Here is a 27,779-nt window from a genome sequence, read left to right as displayed (position 1 = left end):
AAGGGGTGGGATTACAGCAAGACAGAGGACCCGTTTGATAGTGGTAGAGGGAAATAGCAATGGACAGCGCTACCGCGACGAGATCATCGGCCCTGTTGTTCTACCGTTTTTTGCGTCGTTATGGCCCAGGCATTATCTTTCAACATAACGCTCGACTTGTTCAGGATTCTCTTGAACAAAACAACGTGATTGTCATCCCCTGGCCGACTCGCTCCCCTGATCTCTCACCAATTGAGTAGATGTGGGATAAGATGGATCGGCGCCTTCGACATCAACCACGTGTTCCACAGACACTCCAGGAAATTCGAAACATGCTCCAGCAGATATATGGACTGATATCCCACAGGACTTTGTGCGTCGCCTGGTCCATTCCATGAGACGAATATGTGTTGCTTTCATCGCAACCAGAGGTAGACACATACGCTATTGATTTGTAAACTGACATTTTGGCATGTTCATGTTGTTTTTGTTTTTATGAAATCACGCATTTTCTGAAGTCAGTATGGCAAATTAAACCATTTGAACACTTACATGAGTCTTTTATCTGTTGCAAACCGAAATTGTTTCAGATTTGGTAAAAAACATAACTTTGCACCAAATCTTATTCATTGTCACAGGAACTTTTGTTGTTCAGTATATATGGTCCTTCGCACACACATTAACACATTCATTTTACTGCTACTTCCAACAATATTACACTCGCAGCTTCGCGCGAAAGAAACTCATGAATATTCAGCAGGACACACCTCCAAACACAAGGGAGCGTTCAATTTTCCGACCTGCGCATATTTTGTTCTTTGTCAGTTTAGTAAAAACATTCTAGTAGTTGATATGACAACGTACTGTGAAGGAAACAGTCTACAACAATCAAAATATAACTTGAACTGGGACTTTTCCGATACGTTGCACTGTGACCTTAGCCTGACAAAGGGCAAGGACGTTCTTCTCCAGCATGGCAGCCGACGACAGCAAGTCAACTTTTCCCCACTTCGCAACTGACGCCATTCACGTTGGCCAGGAGCCCGAACAATGGAAGTCTATGGCTGTAGTTCCTCCGATATCCAATGCCTCAACGTACAAGCAGTTTGCACCTAACGAGCACGCGGTGAGTGTAATAGGTACTAGTATTGAACTAGCAGACGCGCACCTGTCAACCCTGCTTGCTTCACTCGTTTCAGCTGTTTCGTCATCCCGAGGCGTCGAGTGGCTTGGCCTATGTGTTGCAAATCACACAGCCGAATGATATTAATGAAGTAAATCACTTGTGGTTTATTTTTCTCGTAGCGTGTTTGTGTATTTATGTCACAAAGCAGGTCATATAGAATCTTTACACTGAATTAGAGTATGTTATAATCTTAGGCTTAGAGACCATTCATTCATTGCGTTCTTCTATTGATGCACGATCCTCGTATTGATTATGTGGGACCTAGCGGCTAGCCATACAAAATATGCTATATGTCCATAGCCCATTTCACAAAGTTTCAGCATTCATGAATATTCTTAATCACATTGATTTTTGACATCAGCTGTTAAGATATGGTTGATGTGAGTGAGCTTTGTGTTAATCAGAATGACTTGCATGTTTAAGATCCTGCTATTTGCCACTTAAAAATATTGATAGGAACGTTTGACCTCAATAAAGAATATTATCTGCTGACGTCATGATCACAAGAACATATGTTACACACCCGTAACACACCTTAAACATAATTACCAAGAATGAACTCATATCATTATGGAACAGTTTCTTCTTAGTAGTTATGTACACAAACTGACACAGCTTTGGGGCACACAATAAAACATCTAAATGTGTATTATATGGTTGTGTGTTTTCTGGTGTCTAAGAAGACAAATCATGTTGTTTATGTTCAATTATTTTTTAATAGACATCCAAAACATTTAATTATTCTAATTATACTGAATTTTAACAGTAGCCATCAAACAGACTATATGTCCTTACAATATTTCGAGATACACTTATATAAGGGTAATGCTATTTTTCAGGGTATTATCATTTGCAGAAGCCCAAGGTCTTCCATGAAAAGACCAAGGCCTTCTGCAAATGATAATGCCCTTAAAAAGAGCGTTACTCTTATTATACCTAAAATGGATGGAATTTGTTACCAAATAAAAAGAAACAACAATATCGGTTTTGAAACATGCACTGCAATCAACACGAATGTCACTGACCCACATTTACAAATATGGAATCGTCATAGAACAAACCAGATGACGTCACTATCCCTATCCTATGACGTTGCCTAACAACGGGCGTGACAAAGGCCCTTCGTCAAGCAATATGAGGGCATTATTAAGTTACAGTGGCCCGCTCATTTCTGATAACATGTGGGCGGTTTAAAGATAATTCTATCCATTTTAGCTATAATATAAGAGTAACACTATTTTTCAGGGAATTATCATTTGCAGAAGCCTGATGTCTTCCATTAACTGCCCGACGGAGGAGAGCTGTTGAAAAGACCTAGGGCTTCTGCAAATGATAATGCCCTGAAAAATAGCGTTATTATAGCTAAAATGGATATGATTTGTTATCAAATAAAATTAAACAACATCAGTTTTTAAACATTAACTGCAATCAACATACAACGAATGTCACTGACCCGCTTTTACAAGCATGGAAACGTCATAGAACAAACCAGATGACATCACTATTGAACATCAATATGACGTCGCCTAACAACGGGCTTGATAATAGCCCGTCATCAAGCAACATGATGGCATTATCCAGTTACAGTGGCCAGCTCATTTCTGATAAGAGATAACGCATGCTTTTTTATGAGAATTCTATCCATTTTAGCCATAAATAATTGTCAGATTGTTATTTCCACATGGCGTATATTGCCTTAAGTGCTAGATACATTCTTAAATGCTGGTACATTCTGAAGCTTTTTTCTTCCCGTTATTACAAGGCCAGACTAAATGTGTTTCCATTTTGACTTTTTTGTCCAAAGTATTTCAAAAGATAAATATAACCTCAGATCTGTCATATCTGAATATTTCTTTTTCATTTCTGTTTTTGTCTTAACATATTGTATACTGCAAAGTCTCTTGGATCATCAATGATTAGATGACAATATTAAATTCTTCAATTCTTTACTTTGCACTTAATTATGTACTCAGTCAAAAGTAACTGATCATGTTCATCATCATATTGTGAACATTAGGATACAGGTAAATGGACTGTCTGCTCCAGACTCGATTATTTACTGATGACCATAATATATTTTCCTGTTTAGTTTGGTGGCCAATGGACATGAAGGACCTCACTGTCACAAAGAATTCTAAATAGTGTTTTGTTAACTTCTTTAAAATTATACAAACCAGGCATAAATGCATTCATATTATCACAGTTTCTTTTGCCTTTGAGCATGCTCTCTGAATAACAGCCATGTTATTTTTATATTTTCTACTTCCCCACTTGCATGTGGATATAATCCATGAACGTTGTTTTGTTCTCTTTACTCTTTAAATGCAGCCAAAGGTTTCATGTACATTTCTTCTTCTCATTGATTGATTTATAACATGACTTAAAACATTCTTTTCACAGGGATTTGAATATTCCCGAAGTGGCAACCCAACAAGAAACTGTCTGGAGAAATGTATAGCTGGTGTAGAGGGAGGAAAACATGGTACGGTAATATACTTAGTTGGTATGGTATTATACTACAGTTCAGATAGCATTATATTACAGTTGGTATGGTATTATAACACAGTTGCTACAGTATTATTCTACAGTTAAGATGGCGTTATATTACAGCTGGTACGGTATTATACCACAGTTGCTACAGTATTATTCTACAGTTCAGATGACATTATATTACAGTTGGTACGGTATTATACCACAGTTGCTACAGTATTATTCTACAGTTCAGATGGCATTATATTACTGTTTGTATGGTATTATACAACAGTTGCTACAGTATTGTACTACAGTTGGTATGGTATAATACAACAGTTGGTACGGTATTATACTACAGTTGGTATGGTATTATACAACAGATGGTACAGTGTTATACTACAGTTGGTATGGTATTATACAACAGTTCGTACAATGTTATACCACAGTTGTTACAGTATTATACTACAGTTTGTACGGTATTATAGCACAGTTTCTACAGTATTATACTACAGTTGGTATGGTATTATAGCACAGTTGGTACAGTGTTATACTACAGTTGGTACAGTGTTATACTACAGTTCAGATGGCATTATATTACAGTTTGTATGGTATTATACAACAGTTGCTACAGTATTGTACTACAGTTGGTATGGTATTATACAACAGTTAGTATGGTATTATACCAAAGTTGCTACAGTTTTATACCAAAGTTGCTACAGTATTATACTACAGTTGGTACAGTGTTATACCACAATTGGTACAGTACTATATACTACAGTTATATTAACATTAGCTGAGAGGCCACAGTATGGGAAATTTGTCCAATGGGGAATGTAATCCATATTGTCTAGCTGGGACTGACCTACCTGTTGGACTTTGGCTGAATGCCAACAGTAAATGATTCCCACTTGCTGTTTTATAAGGGGGCAAGTCATGGTCTGGACAGACATGCTTGAAAAGAGTTATACAGTTGGCCAGTTAGTTTGAAAACTATCCAACCGTCCCCTGATTGTTAAGTAGCTGATATGGATGATCAGATTTTTAGTGTAAATATTTCTAAACATTCTGAACGCATTAAGTAAGAGATCATGAATATTTTTGGTGATATATTTTTGTTGTATAGACTGAGCACACAATTTTCGTAAAAATATCCCCAAATTTTATAATTCTTTACTTTTTTTGTTCAGTATATACGGCAGCACAGACAATAATTAATAAAAATGCACTACTTACATATGGATATAATCTAATACATTATTGCACATTTATTCTGTTGTTACATTAATGTAAAATATCCCTGAAAATTATGTCTCATGATAATGACATATTGAAGCCAATTCTTTAAATAAATATGTAAACAATCAAAACTTGACGGACTGCTTATTTAATCATTAAAACAATAAGACTGTAGACAATATAATAAGACAATACAAAGCCATTGACGTCATTCAGTCCAATAATGCAAATCAAGCCCTGCCCATCCTATTATCAGTCCATGAGAAAACAGTAGCCTGTTAGTGGGTGTGGCAATTTATATATTATTGGATAACCTGTATAATCCAGTAAAGATATTAACACCAAGAAAATCATCAATTGCCTTTATGACTACCCCATGGAATATTATGACTTCCATCATAAAACAGGAATATTGCTGAGTGTGCTGTAATGCAAAAAACAAACAAACAAAATACTCGATAATCAATACTAGATTTGCTTCAATGACAACAAAGTGCGATAAATCATCCCATGTTGACACATCTGTTCACCATGTACTTTGCTTTAGATAATGTAAATCTTGAAATTAATGCTTCTCCAAATTAATACAATTGCTGACTCTAAGCAAAATATTGATGCGACTCCCCAGTGGAATGATACATATCCTTTCCTTATCCATGCATGAATTGAATTCGTTATTCGTGGCCACTAGAATCGAATATTTATGAATATGCAATTATGTGCATTTACATACCCTGTGCCTGAAAATATCCATAAGAACATATTATATGCATAGATTTCTTCAAAGACAACACTCTTACCATATTTAATTTGACAGTATTGTAGTCACTGGTTGTTGTCGCATTTCAGCAGATACTAGTACCTGGATAACAGCAGTATTTAAAAGTAGAATATATTAATCATGTTAATAATTAACTAACCATGTCAAATAATTTGTTGTTATTCTTTCACTGAATATAACAAATGATACATCAACTGCTGATTTGTTATTGTAATCGTGAATTAATATTCGTATTTGTTACCCTATATTCGTAATACGAATCATATTCGCCTCATAGTGTATTCGCCGCCTCCGTGGTCTTGTGGTAGAGCGTCCGCCTGGAGAGCGGAAGGTCCGGGGTTCGATCCCCGGCCGCGTCATACCAAAAGACGTTAAAAGATGGTACTTGTTGATACCCTGTCTGGCGCTCGACATTAAGGGGCTAAAACAAGGACTGGTCGGCTCGGAGTCAGTATACTGTGTCTGAGTGGGGTATTCATGTTAAACTGCGGCATGGTATCTCAGTGAGCTAGCACTATAAATCGGCATCAGTCCGGACTAGTACAAGCAGCCACACACACACACACACGTGCATGCACGTCGCTATATAAGTGCAATAATCTTGGACGCGACGTTAAACCCAATTTCACCTCACCTCACCTCATAGTTATTCATTGCAGCCCTAAGTATGACTACAGTGTTGATCTCCCTTTAACATTGATTCTTGCTAGAGACAAATAGTTTTAGGACATATTCATGTTTTGTCATCTATTGATGGGATATTCTGATATTTCACCACTATATTTGAAAGCATTAGGACATTTCTGGTGTCAAGCAGTCAGTTAGGAGATAAACTTGCTGTGTTTTCAATGTAGTGCTAGGTTACCTGTAGATTTAACCCTGCTAAATTGAATTTGGAACCAAACACGCAGCATGAGGTTACTATTGTTAAATTAATCAACGCAATTACATGTACAGGTAACCTAGCTCGACACTGAAAACACGATATATTTGTCTCCATTCTACCATGACTTAACAAAACACAAACTCTCTTGTGTAAGTAATTATACTCAGTGAAGTGGCATGGGTTGAGTCAAGCGTTTCGAATTGGTTGTTGATCTGAACAACTGAATCACCAATAACAACCTTTAACAAAATTATGGTGCCCTATATACTCAAGCAGTTTGTTTACACTGTAATACTTCACTCAAACATATGACAACAGGCATTGAAAGCATATGAGCACATCAACTTCGTAAGCTAACATGAGGTGGGCTTTCGTCCTTCACCGCACGTCACCATTATGACATCATAATCTCATATTGCTCATTGTGACGTCCCCAAAACTTAAAATACATTCTTTGTAGATTTCTCTCGTCAAATTAGCTGTTTCAAACAAGGGATTTATTGTGATTTGACAGCCCCTGATTGACCAGTCAGAATCAAGTTATTTCCAAATTCATGGTAGAATAACTCAATTAGGAGATAAATCTACTGTGTTTTAGAATTTGAGATAGTCTAATTAGATTAGATACCGGTACCTCTTATTTTAATTGGAAATCCAGTGCTTTAGCGAGAGGTTTCAAATGTCCAGTAACTGGACCGATCTGAAACTGTGATTTTGAGAGCTTCTTGAATACTTGACAGAGTCTAGTGCAATGCTTGTGCAATGTTTACCTTACTTTGACCTTGACCCAGAAAGTAACAGTACAGGAGTGGTTAGGTTACATATTTTATATGTACATACGCGTGAACGACAAGTCTTTGTATCAGGCCATATTGAAAAATATCTGTTTTGGGCAACAAGCCTAACATTTTGGAAAAGTTTACATGAAAATCTAACAATTAGTTATTGTATCTGTAGCAGAATGAATAGTGAAGTAAAGGATGGACACAGAGGATTTATACATGCTCCCTACATATGTTAAACATGTAAAGCACTCAAATGTATTTTCAACCAATATCTATTGATTCTGCATGTAAATATTGTATAAATTTACAAAGATACGGGGCTGTCTAAAATAAATTTCTTGTTTCTGGAGTTTGTTTTTAAACAGATGGGTAGAGAAAGTTGACGCTGTTTAGTACTGGAGCAGTTGACAAATAATGTGTCAGTCCAAGAACAGGGGTGTATTTGTCTTTCTAAGTGTCCAACACAACCCTCATAAAGATGCCTGTTTGGAATGTCAGTGAGCACATCCCATTTGTTATACCCCTTAACACAATACAGGGCATGAGGGATACGCCTGTTATCCTCCGCCTCCACTAGCAGATAACAATGGAGTGGGACATTGCTGACAGAAAGAGAAAATTATTATCAGAAAGAAAGAAAACTACATTTGTATCTTCTGAGCATCTTTCTTTTTCCAATACGCATGTCAAATTGTATTGCTTAGGACTGGAGTTAATTTATTAAATCTTTTAAATTTACATAGAAGTAGAATTAGGTTTTGGCTCCTTTCATCAATTTGTTGTTAAACACTACACTCAGCAATATTCCAGCTATTTGACAGCCGGCTGTAAATAATCGAGTCTGGACCAGACAATCCAGTGATTGACATCATGAGCATTGATCTACACAATTTGGATACGATGATATGCATCAACCAAGTGAGCGAGATGGACCGCCCGATCAAATTAGTCGCCTCTTACGACAAGCATAGTTGCCTTTCATGGCGAAAACCTATTCTTACCCAGATCTTCGCAGGTTTTTCTGTCTTCAGTCTTTCCATGTGTCTGACTTCAAATGAACAAGTATATTTTGGAATTGGATACAAGGATTCATGTACAGGATAAATATGTTAGATCTGTTATGCTAGTTAGGACTGTTAAGCTAGTTAGGACTGTTATGCTAGTTAGGACTGTTATGCTAGTTAGGACTGTTATACTAGTTAGGACTTTTATTTCACCAACAAACAGAAAAGTCTTTTGATCCCCTGTTATTAAAGGATATATTCCCAGTTTACCAGCCATAGGGACCCGTGAAGATCCGGGGTAGAACAGGTCTTCAGCAACCCATGCTTGTCGTAAGAGGCAACTAGCGGGATAGGGTGGCCAGGCTCGCTGACTTGGTTGATGCACGTCATCGTGTCCGAACTGCGTGGATCGATGCTCATGATATTAATCACTGTATTGTCTGGTCCAGAGTCGATTATTTACAGACCAGTGTCATACAGCTGGAATATTGCTGAGTGTGGCATTAAACAATAAACAAGAAAACAAACAAAGAAATCAGCCGTGGGTCATTTGTTGATAATTCTAGATAAATCCCTGGAAACTGAACTCAGCAGCCACTGTGATTTTATTACTAGTTCTATTTTCCCCCTAGCATTGTTATGAGTTATTGACTGACTGACTGTGATGGTTTGTAACATGTTGTGCCCTAGTTCACAGGTACAGTGTGAGACTATTGATATGTTTTAGTCATTTCCTCTCGCTGAGCAGAGTTGCGTCCCTTGGGCACATCTGAAACTGATGATTGTGGGTTTCGAATCCCAGTTTGCCCCCATTATGTTTCTCGGTTTGTCAGCACCATACCCATTCTTGTGGGTTTCACTAAAGTGGTAAACGTCTGACCTGCATCACTTCGGGCTTTCCTCCCACATGAGGCTGACACAGTGATATAACTGGAATACTGTTAAAAATGGTGTTAAACCCAACTCACTCTCACACTCACTCTATGAATAATGAGCCCTTCATCATAATGACTGTCCCACACACACCTCTTCTGAACAAAGATTAATGTATCTCTTTGTTTCTGATCTATAATTGCTCGATTAGACAGGAGTATCCAGTACTCCCCACAGGCTGCCATGGATGAGTATTTTTACTGCAGCCCAGAACAACATATATCTCTCATTCACTGTTATTGATAATGCTTCTGTGAGGTTATGTGTTAGGGGCGATGGGGAGCCTAGTGGTTACAGTGTTCGCTCGTCACGCCGAAGACCCGGGTTCGAATCCTGACATGGGTACAATGTGTGAAGCCCATTTCTGGTGTCCCGCGCCGTGATATTGCTGGAATATTGCTAAAAGCGGCGTAAAGCCTCACTCACTCACTCACTCACTCACTCACTCACTCACTCACTCACTCAACGGTATCTTGGCCAACAAAAGTTTTGGTCCTTAGCAAATGTTGACTAGTAGAGTTGATGTTTGATAAAAGTTTATGAATTTGTCACCTTACTTTCTGTTGCTGCAGGCTTCTGTTTTTCCTCTGGGCTAGCAGCAACCAACACCATCACCAGCCTCCTGTCAGCTGGGGACCAAATCATCAGCATGGATGACCTTTATGGGGGTAAATAACTGATGTTATATCCTACATGGTACTACTGAAACAAGTAACATAGACTGTTGAAAAACACTAGTATCATGACACTTCATTCATATGATAATTTACATTCATAAATACAATTATATATCTATCTATATTTTTATACAACTGCTGGAATGAATACAGTATTATTTTTAAAAACATGTTTACACACATAATCAAGATGGATATTTGTAAATGCATGCTAATTGCTTCATCTAAATTGTATTCATGCTGTATTTGCATAGATATGTGAAATGTTTTACATGTTTTTTTTAAGCAAATTTTTAAGCTCATTTTTGGTATAGAACACAGGCAGGTAAAAATTGAACAGTGAGGTTGTTGATTTGATTATTGTTTTTGTTTGCAAATGAAAGTGGACATTGTACACGTTTTAAATGAGTTTTTGAAAATTTAGTTCTGCATTCACATCACTTTCTGCCGGATGTTGTAATACATTAGTGAGAAGATATGTCATCATGGTGATGTCTGTTGCAGGAACTAACCGTTACTTCAGAAAGTGTGCAGGCAAGCTTGGTATTGAGACCTTATTTGTTGACTGTACCAATATAGAGAGTGTCCAGAAAGCAATCACACCAAAAACCAAGGTTTGTATAACACCTTTGTTTCATTTATAAACATTATGGGGCACAGGTGTCCTAGTTGTCTATGGCCCTACAATTTGCTGTGCAGAGTTGCGGCCCTTTGACATCACAGAATCTGCATATTGTTGGTTTGAATACCAGATTCATCATGCTCTTAAACTTGGTTTTCAACAGTGTACCATGCTCATGGGATTCTACGAACCATGTCGTGTTAGACTTTCCAACCATATTACCAGTTCCAACGCCAGATTCTCCATGATTAGGGACCAGTTATTTATTACAGGGTTAGGTGGGTCAGAGGTTTTTGATGCACTAAAGTACTGAAAATAATGACCCTAATGCTTGTCATTTTGTGGGGTGACCCTCCCAATGTCCTTGTACATTTTTTCCATGACTCTCCCAAATATGTGCGTATCAACTGCTATGATGCCTATGCACAACACCCATAGCAGAACCCTGAAGATCCGGGGTAGAATAGGGCTTCAGCATCCCGTGCTTGCCGTAAGAGGCAACTAACAGGATGATGGATCGGGTGGTCAGGCTCGCTGACTTGGTTGATGCATGTCATCGATCCCAATATCCGTTGATTGATGCTCATGATATCAATCACTGGATTGTCTGGTCCAGACTCGATTACTTACAGATCGTGCCATATAGCTGGAATATTGCTGAGTGCAACATGGAACAAAACAACAACAACAACCAACATCCATAGCAGCTGTAACAATTTCAGATGATATGGCTGGAGACGCCCACGAACCCCACCATGAAGCTTGTTGACATTGCAGCTGTTGTCAAGGTAGCAAGGGCAGCCAAGAGCAAGATTATCGTCGTTGTTGACAACACATTCATGTCTTCTTACTTCCAGGTAGGTTTTTTGAAAGATTCATAATGTGACAGGGACAAGAATCCTCCACAGCTCTGCAGATACACTTTTGCCTTTTAGTCAAGAAGCTTGTTCACCTATTGCTACACTGGGGGCATGGGTGGCCCTGTCGTCTAAGGTGCCGCGATTCACTGTGCAGAGTTGCATTCCTTGGGCACATCAGAAACCTATGATTGTGGGTTCGAATCCCGGTTTGCCCCAATTATGTTTCTAGGTTTGTCAGCACCATACCCGTGCTCGTGGGTTTCACTGAAGTGGTAAACATGTGAGACCTGTATCACTTCGGGCTTTCCTCCCACATTAAGCTGACACGCCGTGATATAACTGGAATACTGTTAAAAGCGGCATTAAACCCAACTAACTCACTGACTCACTCACTCACTCAAAAGAAGTATGTCATGACAGATAAACTATAGTAACATGAAACAGTTGGGTGTTCTTTATTTTCTTTTGAGTAGTAGACTCTGCAGAATGTTAAATCTAGGTTGTAGCCTCTCAAATGTATACTACTCAATTTTTTTTATTGGGATATTCCAAGTGGTTGCTGATTGCTAGGACATGTTGTCATACTAATAGTATTGAATAATGCCATAAACCTAACACCTTTCCAGCATCATTAATGGTAGGTCTTAAATTATTCTGATTAGATACATATGTGTTTTACGATCTGACAGATCCTTCATAGGAGGTCATGACAGGAGAACCCTCAGCTAACTTTGACCTGACCTTAAACTCCATGATATGGAATGGCATGGATCGATGCTCATGATGTCAATCACTGGATTGTCTGGTCCAGACTGGATTATTTACAGACCGCCATCATACAGCTGGAAATTTGCTGAGTGCAGTGTTAAACAACAAACTCACTCACACTCGCTTACTTGATTGATGCATGTCATCTTGACCTAATTGTGAAGGTCGATGCTCATAATGTCAATCACTGGATTATCTGGTCCAGATTTGTATTTACAGACAGCCATCATATAGCTGGAATATTGCAGAGTGCACAATCTCATTAAAATCAGATCTTAGTTCTCTCTACCGCTTAACAAAGATCTGAGGACATCCCATTACGGGTCACGTCAGACCGACCTTGCACAAACTTTGACCGACCAATGGAATGACCAATCAGAAGGCAGCTTTCTCGTGCTTTATGGCACTTATTTCAAATTGGTGACTACTCTTCGAAACATATTTTTACAAATTCTCGATTACAAATTTGAAACCTGAACAAAAGAACATTCTGGAATGGCTAATAGATGGTCTAGATTGTATGGATACAGTCGTTAAACCTGTAACTATAGTTCAGAGTTGAAGTTTTTGAGGCTGCATGATCAGATATCACATTCCGACTGTCACTTTCATAATCTGGTAAGCGATGCTCTGATTGGTCAGATGAAAGGTCGTTCTGACGTGAGCGATAATGGGATGTCCTCAGATCTTCGTTTAGCGGTAGCGAGAGCCGAGGTCTGATTTTAATGAGTGCAGCATAAAACAACAAAGATATACAATACTTACCGTTTTTGTTACAATGTAGTAATTCTGATATCTTTTTTGCAGAGACCTCTGGAGCTAGGGGCTGACATGTCCATGCATTCCCTCTCCAAGTACATGAATGGTAGGTGAAGTTGGATGACCAAGGTCGCATTTCAAAAATAGGTTCTTATGAATATAAATCATGTTTATCATGTACTTTTGAGCTAAAACTAAAGACAAGAGTGATGGATATGTTCTTTTTTATGTAGACATTATTTCATTTTTAACATTGAATTTTCCTGAATGAGACATGACACTGACCAATCATGAAGTACAGTCATTAATCAGGACAGCATTGTTCCAAGTGAAAACAAGCCAATGCAGCCCTCTAAGTACTAAGTAGTGACCATTTTCGTGACCAAATGCGACTTAAATCTATGACTGGCAACGGAAATTTTTTCCTCAAATGGATACCTAAAAGTAAACATGACTGGCGACAGTATCTGTTTAAGATATCTGTTGGCTCCTGAAAACTTTGGTTTAGCTCCTAAAATAATCATGTTAGGAGCCGCTTGGCTCCCAAACCATAATATAAACTTAGAGTGCTGCAATGAATAAATTATGGGTGTCTAGTATACTCAGTATTTTTATATTATAGAGAGTATCATCCATGTGATAAACCAACCTGATAAACTCGGTATCACTATCCAATAAATATGCAAATCAGTTTACCTTGCAGGAACTACTTTTAAGTCGCACACTTTGAAGCTGTGTTTGGATCCTCAATAAGTTATTGTCTGACATTCCCAGCAGGGTTAGATAGGGGTTTCTATGTGAATGAGTGTTTCTGCAGAAAAATATGACTGCAAATCAGTTGGCACTATATGCTAAGTGTGGTGAACACTGTTTTCATACACTGTTTCTAAAGAGTTTCATTGAGTGAAACTAAGTCATAAATGTAAATCCTAATGAAAATGTCATATTTAAAGAATAAAAACTGCGTATTATGTCCACCACTGGTTTGCCTAATACAATAATATAGTCTGTATTTATTATGCGGAGAGCGGAAGGTCGGTGGTTCGATCTGTTGCCGCTTCATACCAAACAATGTTAAAAGAAGGTACTTGTTGTTACCCTTCCTGGCGCTCGGCATTAAGGGGTTAAAACAAGGACCAGTTGGATCTCAGTCAGTATAATATGTTTGAGGTGGCTACTTGATATGTCAGTGGGCTTGCACTATAAAACAGACATTAGTCCGGACTAGTACTAGCAGCCACACACATATGTGCTTGCATGTTGCTATAGAGGTGCAATAATCTTGAATGCAACGTTAAACCCCAATTCACGTCACCTCTTGACAGTACCGTATATCACCGTCTATAAAGCGATCCCACGTATAAGACCCCCCTGTACAAGCCGTTAAAATTGATGCTAATTAATATACCCTGTCCATAAAGCTTGTGATAGGTGTGTATTTTCTCGCCAGAAGTAGCAATCTGCCGTACACACGTTTCTCGGAATGTACCGGTGATTTACCAGTGATTTGTCCGGGGATGCAAGGGTTGTGGACTGACAGGGTATCACTGTCAGCAGTTTTGAGACATACATCATCTGTCCTTAGGTCACTCCGATGTTATCATGGGTGCTGCTGTTGTCAACGATGATGAACTCGCCAAGGAGATGAGGTTCCTACAGAATGGTGAGTGTACAGTTGTCCGATGTTCAAGGCATTTGTTTCTATATTTAGAACTTGGGTGCGTGTATTGCCTCTCCAAAGGTTTAACTCTAATTGAGGATGAGTATCATGTATTGTCAATCTGTGACAGATACCGAGCTGCAAGAAGAGAATGCTTTGCTGAAAGTGAAATCAACTTTAGCACATTTCAACAGTTTTTTAACCTTATGTCAAACAAATTCCACAAGAACCTTAAAACTCATTAGACTATTTCTATCTAAAGTTATGAATATACGTAACTCATCACTGTTCTAACCTATTCTAAAACTATTTGTCTTAATCTAACGCCATAGTATATAAGCATGTATGATCTACATTATGTCAACATGTATTATAGGCTGGAGGCCTGATTACTGAATAAATCTGTCTGTCTGTCTGTCTGTCTGTCTATATTTAGATCCTTCCTTGAAATTTGGAATTTGACAAGGAACATTTCTGTTCTGGATTAAAGAAAATAAAAGAATTGGTTCTCAGGCAATGACTTTTGAAAATGTAGTGTGGGCGGTGCTTTTTTGTTTTGTTTTTGCTTGTTCAAACTAGTATGTAACCAAATAAACAGTTGTGTACCATCAACCTGGGAAAGGGCCTCCCTGTATAAACAAGCATACAAACTCCTATTGCAAGATGCACAGTAAAGCAGTGCACATGTAAAGGGAAGTAACTGTGTGCTATATTGGATCACATTGTTTTTAAGTACTATAGGTTTATATTATAGGTTTTTTAAAATGGAAATAAAATCAAAACGTGCGGCCGACTTTATGATGATGCGGGCGGTGCCTGAGAACCAAGACTATTATTTTTTTTAGCCTTAGTATTAATTATTACAGCCAGCCTGATAGTGACACTTAAACACAACTGCCTGATGTATGCTTAATGACTCACAGTCACAAGGTATAAGATGTAATGATGAATACCATTCGTAGCTACACAGGTCTCCAAGCAGTATTTGACTTACATCCCTTATAAACCTTCTAAACCTTGTAAATACTTTGAACTATACTGTACCATTCATGTCACAAGTTTGAAATAGAGAATTTGAAATGGTATTCTTGTTCTCATCCTTCATGTAAAACTAAATTAAAAATTGAAGGGTTTTCAATATTTTGTATTTAGACCACTCGGCCAAAGTTTTGAGAGGGGAAAATGGCGTATTGTCACAATGATATGTATTGGAATTTATCAAACCAATAAATCAGCAAGACTTGTTACTGAAGTGTGTGCGCTTAAAAGCACAGAGATGAGTGTCTCTACAAGCCTCTGCTTGTCATCAGGAGCGGTTGGGTAGCCTTGTGGTTAAAGCATTCACTCGTCACGCCGAAGACCCGGGTTCAAATCCCGTAATGGGTACAGTGTGTGAAGCCCATTGCTGGTGTCCCTCGCCGTGATATTGCTGAAATAGTGCTAAAAGCGGAGTAAAACCATACTCACTCACTCAGCTGCCTTGTTTTGGCGACAAATAGCTACAATTGTCCTCATGTGGCTTTAAGCAATAATGCATGCTTGCTCACTCACTCCCTCACTCACTCACTCACTCACTCACTCATGTATATCTTTGTCCAGCAATTGGTTCGGTGCCCTCTCCATTTGACTGCTACTTGGTGAACCGAGGCCTGAAGACCCTACACGTCCGCATGAAGGAGCACATGAAGAATGGTTTGGCTGTAGCCAAGTTCCTGGAAGCTAGTCCCAGGGTTGAGAAGGTCAACCATCCAGGTGAGTTGTCTCCCTTCCCTCAGTGGTTCATTTCAAACTCGAACACACTTTGCTGAAACTATTACCCTGGTTGTCTTATGTTCCTGTCTGTGTAGGTAATTTGGTGTGAATGTCGTATGTCCTGGAGGTAGTATGGCACTAATCTGGATTCAAGGGTTCCCCAGTATCTTATTGTCATATTTTTGCTGTTGTATATACTGAACAAAATAAGTTAGGGATGATTAAATATTTTTACATTTACACAAATTCAAGTCTTCACTACAAAACAATATCCCCACAAATGTTCATGACCCCTAACTTTTTTGTAGAGTATATAACTATATATGGGGATTGGGCAATATCTTATTGTCATATTGTTGCTATTATATATATCACTGATATGGTGGTTGTGTAGTATCTTATTGTCATATTCTTGCTTCTATATATAACTGAAATTGAGAATCCCCAGTATCTTATTGTCATATTCTTGCTGCTATGTATAACTGAACTGGGGAATCCCCAGTATCTTATTGTTATATTCTTGCTGCTATATATAACTGAACTGGGGAATCCCCAGTATCTTATTGTTATATTCTTGCTGCTATATATAACTGAACTGGGGAATCCCCAGTATCTTATTGTTATATTCTTGCTGCTATATATATCTGAAATGGGGAATCCCCAGTATCTTATTGTCATATTCTTGCTGCTATATATAACTGAACTGGGAAATCCCCAGTATCTTATTGTCATCATCTTGCTGCTATATATAACTGAAATGGAGATTCCCCAGTATCTTATTGTCATATTCTTGCTGCTATATATAACTGAACTGGGAAATCCCCAGTATCTTATTGTCATCATCTTGCTGCTATATATAACTGAAATGGAGATTCCCCAGTATCTTATTGTCATATTCTTGCTGCTATGTATAACTGAAATGGAGATTCCCCAATATCTTATTGTCAATATTCTTAACTACAACTAACGTCTTTTGAGTAGTACATGTACCGTATTCGACATAATAAGCACCCAGGGTGCTCTCAAAATTTGAAATAGGGGGCTTTTATTAGAACATTATTTTGGTGAAAAAGAACAGAGTTGAAAGATCGTAAATTTCGTGGTTTATGCTGACAGCCTGAAATGTTTATATACGACAGATATATTTTTCCAGATTTAATTTCCCATAATCAAGGATGCATATAACACACGTATTATACACGAATATATAAGTCTAGCTGGGATTGTTCATTAGCCAATATATTAGCAAATATCACCTTGGGAGCTTATTAGAGCGGGGCGCTTATTACATCGAATACGGTATATCTGTAAACTAAAAACTAAATTTTGTGGTGTGTTTTGGTATGATGTACTGATGGGTGTTTCCCAAGGTTTGCCGTCGCACCCCCAGTATGAGCTAGGCAAACGCCAGATGAAGGGGTACAGTGGTATGGTCACTTTCTTCATCAAGGGTGGACTGGAGGAGTCCAGGAAGTTTCTTCAAAATCTCAAGGTCAGTGAGGATTTAGTTATAATGTTAAAACTTATATACAAATTTTTAAAAATTAAAGTGATTCGTATAGCTGGAATATTGCTGAGTGCGGCGTTAACCAACAAACAAACAAACCAAACTTTCATATTTGTGACATGACGTATGAACTATGGTCAGATGAAAGAGGGGGCACGGGTGGCCCAGTCGTTTAAGGCGCCGCGATTCGCTGTGCAGAGTTGCGTCCCTTGGGCACGCCAGAAACCTATGATTGTGGGTTCGAATCTCGGTTCGCTCTGATTATGTTTCTAGGTTTGTCAGCACCATACCCGTGCTCGTGGGTTTCACCGAAGTGGTAAACGTCTGAGACCTGCATCACTTCGGGCTTTCCTCCCACATTAAGCTGACACGCCGTGATATAACTGTAATACTGTTAAAAGCGGCGTTAAACCCAACTCACTCACTCACTCATATGAAAGAATCGGGTGTTCTTTAACTTCTTTGAATAGTATATGTTTATATTATTTGAGAGTTCTGTCATCAATGTACATAGAGTTTATGTACCAGTGTTTGGGGGAAACTGCTTTCCTGTCCCAAACTGCTACCTCTTCAGTATTCAACTTTTATGCGCCGACCTGAGCGACCTGTAACTTCAAAACTACTGCATAGATTCTTTACAAACTTGGTAGGCACTTTCTATACAAACAGAACGGGTGCAGTGCGAAGTTAATTCCTTAGAATTATTAACTTAAACATTTTCCTGGATTCTTTTAACATTTAGGGTACAGTTTCCATACTAATAGAAGAAGAGCAATGCAAAGTATGATTTTTAAAACCAGTATTATCTGAAAAAATATGATGTTTTAGTCTGTTTTCAGTCGTACAATTGGGTATCTCATACCTCTAGTCGCACGTTAAAAGGAAGCCAGAAACTGGAATGTAAACAATAAACTTGTTTCCGTCCGGTTGCGCACACACCTCCCTATGACATGCACAAATCTCTCAGCGCGCCTCTGAGCTGGTCGCTCGAGAAGGACTTTCGCGATAGACTGCTAGTTTGTATTCTACTAGTACTTATCGTGTGTCTACAGTTGTTGTTCTAATACAGTAATAATAGTATGTCTTACCTGTAGACGCCTTGAATGTAATCCTTGGTAATCCATAGTTTGTGTTCAACACGTGTTTCGTCCGCCACACCCAAGAAATCAGTTGAAAAAGACCCACCTCAGTCAACTTATGTTTTCGACAAGACGCGTGACCGTTCGCCTGCTGATGATACTACCCGCACGACTGATCTTCGTCAATCGGTTGATTGAGAGCGTCACTCAGCCACCCCTGTTACGACGGGACCGGGTGGTGACGAGGACCATGAGGGGACTACGGTCCCCAGTCGGTCCGTCTCTCGTCCTACCAACGACGATAGGAACGTCGTGCGGGTCGACAGTGAAGGCAGATCCCTCTCTAGAAGTCGTTCCCAATCACGGGACGACAGGTCGAGGGCCTCGTCGAGAGACAGTAAACGACACGAGGACGTTCGTCGCCTTCGTGGTCGTCGTGAGTTCGTTTCGGACGATAACTACGATGGGGATCGTAGTACTTCTACAGTTAGAGATCGTAGCCCTCACCCCCACGGGGACGTGCGACGCTCTCGAAGGGAGTTTTTGGGAGATCAGCGTCGTAGAGCTTATGACCGATCGACACCCTAGTCTCGCTGTCCTATCGACCTGACTTTGATAGCCCAGATCACGGCAGCGGTACTCGCCTCGACGGCATCGACGAAGAAGGATTTCGACTACGTCGGAGGTCCATGGACCATCGACCAGTACACCAGTTCCTTCATCTACGCCTACACTACGTTGACGATTGATTGTGACGACAGCCCTCCTAGGCCTCCCAAAGACAATGAGTTGTTTGCTTGGCTATCTAACTTTCTGCCTGAGTTATCGAATGATGCCGACAAACCGACGCGTGCTGGCTTCAAGGTCGAGATACGCCGCAGTCTCTTCAGTTTTCACCTCCCGATGTCTTCAGAGCCATGGCTCACGATATGGACCAGAACTTTGCCTCTGCTCTGCCAGGACAGAGTTTCAGCAAGCCGCCTGGTCGATCTAGTTACCCGATCTATGGCATGCCGTTTTCGTCACCCATGAGTGAGGACTTGGATTGGGGGCTACTCTTCGAGACACCAGTCCCTTCAAGATTCTAGTAGAAGACAGGCATTTGGAATCCATGGACACTGCTGTTCGTCACCAGCTACAACCGCTTGCTATGCTGTCGACAGCGATCGAGGCCCTCTCAGTGTACTTTGAAGAGAAAGACCCCCAGGATGAGGACGAAAGGACGGTACCATCAATCCTCACCTGTATGCAACGGTGGATATGTATCGGGCCAGATTACTACAGCACGTCGTCATGGTTACATCGCCTGCACTGAACTACCTGATCGTCATGGCAGGACACTCTTACGGGCCCCGTGGTCATTGCAACAGTTGTTTGACGGTCGTACCAACGACGTTCTGGACAAGTACTCCAAGGAAGCCGAGCGTGACATCATCATTTCGGCTTCACACAACCTATCCAGACGGCCACCGGTTTCGAACACCCCACGACGACGTTACCGAAACGAGAATGTGCAACAGGCCTTTCGTAGGGACACGCCTCGACAGCCGTCCCGCGAGAGAGATGCGGACAGAAAAGGTCGCCAGGTCTCCTTTTCCAAGTATCCCAGGGGGGGATAGAGCCGGCGGGGGCAGAAGTGAGGACCCTTAGACATGGGCGCACGCGCCCGTCTTATCCCGGGGGCCAAAAATGTGATAGTCGAGACCATCGAGGCCGTCTCCCACTGAGTGGATGATCCGCCCGACAGATTTTCATCTGCTGACAGAACGACTCTGGTTGCCCCAAGTAGATCTCTACGCAGATTACAATAAAAACTGTTGGTGAATGTACGCATTCTTCTGTTGTTTTGTTGCATGCAGTACTTCGGCTGTTTTATCATGGTTATTCGGTGTATGCATCGTCTTCCCATACTTATAGTACTGCTCGTATTTTTTAGTTACCTTGTATACTGCGAGTTGCTCTGTAACTAAATTATGCGCCGACCACACTTTAATCGCAGTTCAACTGACGCGTGCAGTTGTCCTGTCGCATCGATACTTACTTGTGGGTCGAAGAGCATTAAACATGCTGTTTTAGTTACCTTGTATACTGTGAGTTGCTCTGTAACTAAACTATACGTCGACCACACTTCGATCGCAATTCAACGGCCATGTGCAGTTGTCCTGTCGCATCGATACTAACTTGTGGGTCGAAGCGCATTAAACATGCTGTTTTAGTTACCTTGGATACGACGAGTCGTTCTGAAACTAAATTATATGCCGTCCACACTTCGATCGCAATTCAACTGTCGTGTGCAGTTGTCCTGTCGCATCGATACTTACTTGTGGGTCGAAGAGCATTAAACATGCAGTTTTAGTTACCTTGTATACTGCGAGTTGCTCTGTAACTAAACTATACGTTGACCACTTCGATCGCAGTTCAACTGACGCGTGCAGTTGTCCTGTCGCATCGATAATTAGTTGTGTGTCGATGAGCATTAACCATGCTGTGGGTTCGTGATAAACAATTTGTCTCGTCCGTGCATCTGGTCGAATGTTCTATTGTCACTACAGGGGTGAGGAACTTGGTACATTCGACGTGAAAGAGGTCACTTCCTGATTACTTTCCCGACCCTCCTTCGAGTGTTCCGTCGAATTCTACCCAATTGTACGACTGAAAACAGACTAAAACATGGGTTTTTCAGATTAAAAACAATGTTTTATTGGTCTGTTTTCAGTCGTACGTTCCCACCCGGCCATCCCCACACCCAGTCCAGTCCTGCTTGATGGCTTATTCTTCGAGATTTGTGACATGTCATAGGGAGGTGTGTGCGCAACCGGACGGAAACAAGTTTATTGTTTACATTCCTGCTTCTGGCTTCCTTTTAACGTGCAACTAGAGGTATGAGATACCCATTTGTACGACTGAAACAGACCAATAAAACATCGTTTTTAATCTGAAAAACCCATTTTTGTGACATGTTATGAACTTAGAAGTTTTATTTACTTCAACATTTGTGCAACCTATAACTTAAAAACTGCTTCATGTATTCTTTTCCAATTGTGGGTACAGTTTCTATACCAAGAGGAGATGTGCAGCGTAAAAGTGGATTCTCTTAGAAAATGTTGATTTCTTTTTGATGTTTTTAACTGTTGGAGTTGAGGTTGGGGTATTGGTGAGCCCTGCTCGCTTTTTGCCTTGTTTACTTTTATTTTCCAATATTGATATGAAGAACATCAATGTTAAGAAAGATTTCAAACACTATTTTTAGGTTGGGATTTTTTTCATTGTTGTTTTGCATTATGGTAATGACAAGAATTTCTGTGGTGTAAAAGCATGTCGAGTATAAGGGATGTTTTGTGAATGTCTCAACCTCTTTATTTCTTCAGATCTTCACGCTGGCTGAGAGTCTAGGAGGGTATGAAAGTCTATGTGAATTACCGTAAGTGTTCTGTTTCAGTCCCTCTGCAATTCAGAAATGAACAAATCATATCAACTAAGTATTAGCGACTCTTGTTTACGACTGTAATTTGAATATGACATCTTACAGAAACTATTACTATCATATTCATGAAGCATGTTTTGCAAATGTTTTAACATGGGTGTGTGCTTTGAAAAATAATGTCTGAAATAATCAGATTATTCTCTAATCATTTACATTGTGTTTAAAAGCTTGCTTCTCCATTAGCATTGTCCAAAGCAGTTTAACAAACAGCTGTCATTGGTTCATAAAGGCCCTGTAAATATGTTTGAAATGTAACCACAATGTTATGAGTAAGTTGTGATACAAATACAACCAGTCAAGAACAAGTTCAGTTCCAAATAAGGAATGTCAGTATCTCTATAATCTCATTCAAATCTGACCTTAGTTCTCGCTACCGCTAAGCAAAGATCTGAGGGCATTCCATTCCAGGTCATGTCAGATTGACTCTTTGTCCAACCAATCAAATGACGATTGGGAGAGTGACAGTTGGGATGTTTTCTACTCCTGCAACCTTGAAAAGTTTAACACAGGGTATTCCAAATGACTGTTAAGGGCTGTATGACGGATTTAGTCAAAATCATTGTCTATCTCTGGCTTCAGTGTGATAAACATTTGAAATGGCAGACTTTTTCCATAGCCCGTGGGATGTACTGCCATACAATCTCAGCCCTCTATTAGACCTTCCACAATTTCTTTTGTTCAGTTTCAAAATTTCATAAAGAGAACTTCATCAAAAAAATTTTTAAAGCATTGTCTTGAATGGAAATCGCTAGTTTGAAAGCAGGATTGTTACGTTAGAGAAAGATACTTTCTGATTGGCAAGTGTCTACTTGTTAGTCATTTTATCAGTGAGACACTAGTAGAGTTGTGTCCCTTATGTGTGCCAGAAGCCTATGATTGTGGGTTTGAATCTCAGATTCACCCTAAATATGTTTTTATCGTACTCTTCGGTTTCATGATACTGGTAAATGTTCATCATCCTGCTTCATTTCGTGCTTTCCTCCCACATCAAGCTTACAAGCCATGATATACCTGAAATACCATTCAAAGTTCTAACTCACTCACTCTCTCATTCACTATTGTATGTCAGCATTATTCTGAGGAAAAAAACAAACTTCTTTTATTCAAATTTGTTACCGGTATATGGATATAGGAATATGTGAGAAAAGAAAGTCCAAATGTAAGTATTATTGATACAGATCACTTCAAACACATGCCTCCGTCCCGGCCGAGCAGCGTGTTGAGCTGGGAATCACTGACAGCCTGATCCGACTCTCTGTGGGCATCGAGGACTTGGAAGACATCATAGCTGATATAGACCAGGCTCTGAAGATTGCAGTGAGTAAAATGTGTTGATTGGCTGAGATAGTTCAGAACATCAAGAATTGTTTCATGCTTGTTTCCAAATGTAACTAAATTTGAGATTGTAATCTTTTTTTCTATTTTGTTGTTTAACACCGCACTTAGCAATATTTCAGCTATATGACAGCGGTCTGTGAATAATCGAGTCCAGACCAGACAATCCAGTGATTAATATCATGAGATCGATCCAAGCAATTGGGATCATCGATGACATGCATCAACCAAGTCAGCGAGTCAGACCACCCGATCCCGTTAGTCGCCTCTTACGACAAGCATAGTCACCTTTTTGTGGCAAGCATAGGTTGCTGAAGACCTACTCTACCCCGGATCTTCACGGGTCGAGATTGTAATCAATGACGTTTCAGTAGGAAATTAGTTAATGAAATATCATCAGATAGTTGTTCCAATATTAGTTGAACAGGTCACTGTGATACTCGATATTGGCTAATGTATGTGTGTGTAAAGACATCTCTTGATTTATTAAGGGTAGCGCTATTTTTCCATTAACTTCCCGATGAAGGAAGGCAGTTCAAAAGACAAAGGGCTTCTGCAAATGATAATGCCCTGAAATATAGCGTTACCTATAGCTAAAATGGATAGAATTTGTTATCAAATAAAAAGAAACAATAATGGTTTTGAAACTTTTACTGCAATCAACACGAATGTCACTGACCCACTTTCACAAATATGGAAACATCAGAGAACAAACAAGATGACGTTACTATTGAACGTGACGTCACCTTTCCCTATCCCTATAACGTAACCTAACAACAAGTCAGTTGAGTCAGTGTTTATAACTAGCAGTGGTGTGACAACATGAGCCTCACTGTCTGTCAAAGTATTGGTTAACCAGGTCAAATCCTGTTTTCTTGAGTCTCCTAAATAGTTAATTCAGCTTGTCCCAGTATTGGTTAAGGGGGCACGGGTGGCCCAGTTGTCTAAGGTGCCATGATTCGCTGTGCAGAGTTGCGTCCCTTTGGCACGCCAGAAACCTATGATTGTGGGTTTGAATCCTGGTTAGCCCTGATTATGTTTCTAGGTTTGCCAGCAGAATGCCCGTTCTTGTGGGTTTCACCAAAGTGGTAAATGTCTGAGACCTGCATCACTTCAGGCTTTCCTCCCACATTAAGCTGACACGCCGTGATATACCTGGAATACTGTTAAAATCGGGGTTAAACCCAACTAACTCACTCACTCAGTATTGGATAATACCATCACTATTTGTGTTCCATCTCAACAGACACACATTTAATTTCATTGTTCTTCTTTGTTCACAGGTTCCTTGAACAGAAGTTGTGTGGACAGTTTGGGCTAACATTTACACCTTAAACAGTCATATAATTGCAATAGTCCACAGGCTTCTTTTTCATGTTTAACCAGTTGATTTCAATTATAGGATAATTATGTTATTATGAAGAGTAACTTATGCATATGTATAGGAAATTACAAGGTATGACTTTCTGTGATCCTTTAATGATTTTATCACTTACATTTCTGTTTAGTTTTAGTACTTAATTTGACAAATCCTTGAGGTGATGGTGAGACAAAGTAATAATAAGGCTGTGACTGTAATTATTTGCTCAAGCAAATCAACTTAAATCACCCCCTTTAAACATTCCAGTTCATGGGTTTGACATGGTTTGACAATTTACACTGTTTGAATCAGATTGCCTAAGATCTGTGTATTATGTCAGATTTTTGGTTAATTTTTGTCCTCTTTCTTTGTCAATTATTTTGTATATGTTACTGTTTATGTACCTTTTAAGATGTTGGAAGTCATATTCCAACTAATATGGTACAGACCTTTTCGTTTACATTTACCCGGTACTCTGGTGGATACAAAAATATATGTCCATTATAATATATACAGAACACATTTATTGTCTTGTGTACACCGCTTTTCTTTACTGTTATTGGATTATTCAAATTTGATGGTTTGAATCTCTTTTAAGACAACCGGTGCCAACCTACTACTCATGCAATGTACTTGCTATCTTAGATTACCTCTGTAACACTTATGTTAAGATGTTATCTTTTGTCTGTTATCGTTTCATTAAACCAATAATGCTGCAATATATTGCATAAGGATGGGGATGCTGATTTATGAAATAATGTTGTACTATGTACAATGTGTTGTTTATCCCAAGGGTGTAATATATCAATAAAGCCTTACAATTCTTGTGTTCTCATCTATTAATATGTTTTCAGATGTGTTTGTTTGTTGTTTAACACCGCACTCAGCAATATTCCAGCTATATGACGGCGGTCTGTAAATCAATCCAGTGATTGACATCATGATCATCGATCCACATAATTGGGATACAATGACAGACAGCAAGCCTGGTCATCTGACCCCATTAGTCGCCTCTTACAAGTTTCTGTGTGCTGTACCCAGCCATGTACATAGTCGCTGCTTGTGCTTCGTTTCCTTTGTCTACTGGTCAGTTATATGCCACAGTGATATAGCTGCCGACAGCTGTGCAATACTGACTCACGTACCAACCAATTCCCTTAATAAGTCACCTACCCACCCACTCACGCACCCATTCATTCACTCACTCATCCACCAATCAACTCACTCACTAAAAGCTTCACACATAGAGGTCTCCAGCAACCCCTGCATGCCATAAAAGGCGACTATGCTTGTCGCATTAGGCGACTTACAGGATCGGGTGGTCAAGCTCGCTGACATGGTTGATGCATGTCATCGTAGCCCAGTTGCGTGGATCGATGCTCATGACGTCAGTCACTGGATTGTCTAGCCCAGACTTGATATTTTCAGACCGTCATATACTAGTAGCTGGAATATTGATGAGTTCAGCCGTAAACAACAATCAAACAAACATAAAGCGTCAAGTAAATAGTCAAGTCGTTCGGAGCACACATCTTTGAATTCTAATCACCATAAGAGGAGGGGGGCACAGGTGGCCCATTCGTCTAAGGCGCCGCGATCAGCTGTGCAGAGTTTGGCATGTCAGAAACCTATGAGACCTGCATCATTTCAGGCTTTCCTCCCACATTAAGCTGAGACGCCGCGATATAACTGGAATATTGTTAAAAGCAGCGTTAAACAAACTACTCACTCATAAGAGGAGGAATATCTCGTCTACTCCGTCGGCCACCCATGCACCTACCCACCTATGCACCAACCATCAGCCCATACCCAGAGCTATATTTGCTACGTATCTTTAACAGATTCACTTCATTTAACTCAACCCGAGAAGAAGCTAAAACGTTTTCCAGATTTTCCGGCGCTGTGTATGCAAAACCGGAAGTTGGTAGGGAGCAACTACCATTTTCTCGCTGGACATTAAAAAATGTGATTTCACTCGAGCACATAGAGCGTAAATTAGCCAAGTTTTTAGCTTTTCTAGTTAATATTTTAACTAAATCTAACGTATATCATGCATCGAAGGGCCCCGGGCCATATTCGTTATAGTATTTATATACGACACCAAGTAATGTTATACTTTTGGGGTCATCAGGAGCGATAGAGACGAGTCGAAAACTAGGTGCTTTTCAGAGTACAAATGACATTATTTTATACCAGCACACTTTTCTGTTAAATTTAGCTATATTCAGCTATTTTAGGAGTTGTATCAATTTATTACCTTTGTACATTCCCCTATCCCACATGACAAACTTAAGGGAAATCTTAATTTCTTGATCCATGGGGTCTTGTTGACCATAGACAGTTACGTATCTATATTCAGGACAAATTGTCAAAGTGAAAGCAAATTTCATCTAAAGTTTACTGAGAAAACTATATGTGAAATTCTCGACTTCCTATCTGCTTACATCTGTATGAAATTTAAGGAAAGGCTTTTAGACAAAACATTAAGCATCCCCATGGGCACCAAGTCTGGCTGAACTGTTTCTTTATGCGTAGGAATCGGAATTACTGCTCAAGTTGGAAAAATCCAAACAAGGGAATTTGGACCCCAAGTTTAATTTATGGTTCAGGTTGGTTTGTTGACGCCGCACTCACCAAAGTTCCAGCTTTAATGT

General features: G+C 39.6%; 1 protein-coding gene across 1 annotated transcript; it reads left to right on the top strand.

Moving 5' to 3' along the window:
• The first annotated feature begins 916 nt into the window (after window positions 1-916).
• Window positions 917-25,940, top strand: LOC139479981 (cystathionine gamma-lyase-like). Its single transcript, XM_071262940.1, has 12 exons — window positions 917-1,105; window positions 3,566-3,647; window positions 9,835-9,930; window positions 10,444-10,553; window positions 11,284-11,418; window positions 12,997-13,054; window positions 14,534-14,611; window positions 16,208-16,360; window positions 17,731-17,852; window positions 22,315-22,367; window positions 23,609-23,747; window positions 25,049-25,940. Exons 1-12 carry the CDS (start codon window positions 953-955, stop codon window positions 25,055-25,057), a joined length of 1,188 nt encoding a protein of 395 aa, XP_071119041.1. The 5' UTR covers window positions 917-952; the 3' UTR covers window positions 25,058-25,940.
• The last annotated feature ends 1,839 nt before the right edge of the window (window positions 25,941-27,779 follow it).

This window comes from Haliotis cracherodii, unplaced genomic scaffold (assembly GCF_022045235.1).
Source record: "Haliotis cracherodii isolate W230 unplaced genomic scaffold, xgHalCrac1.p SCAF_4, whole genome shotgun sequence".
Lineage (NCBI taxonomy): Eukaryota > Metazoa > Mollusca > Gastropoda > Lepetellida > Haliotidae > Haliotis > Haliotis cracherodii.
This window is presented reverse-complemented; position numbering and strand designations above follow the sequence as displayed.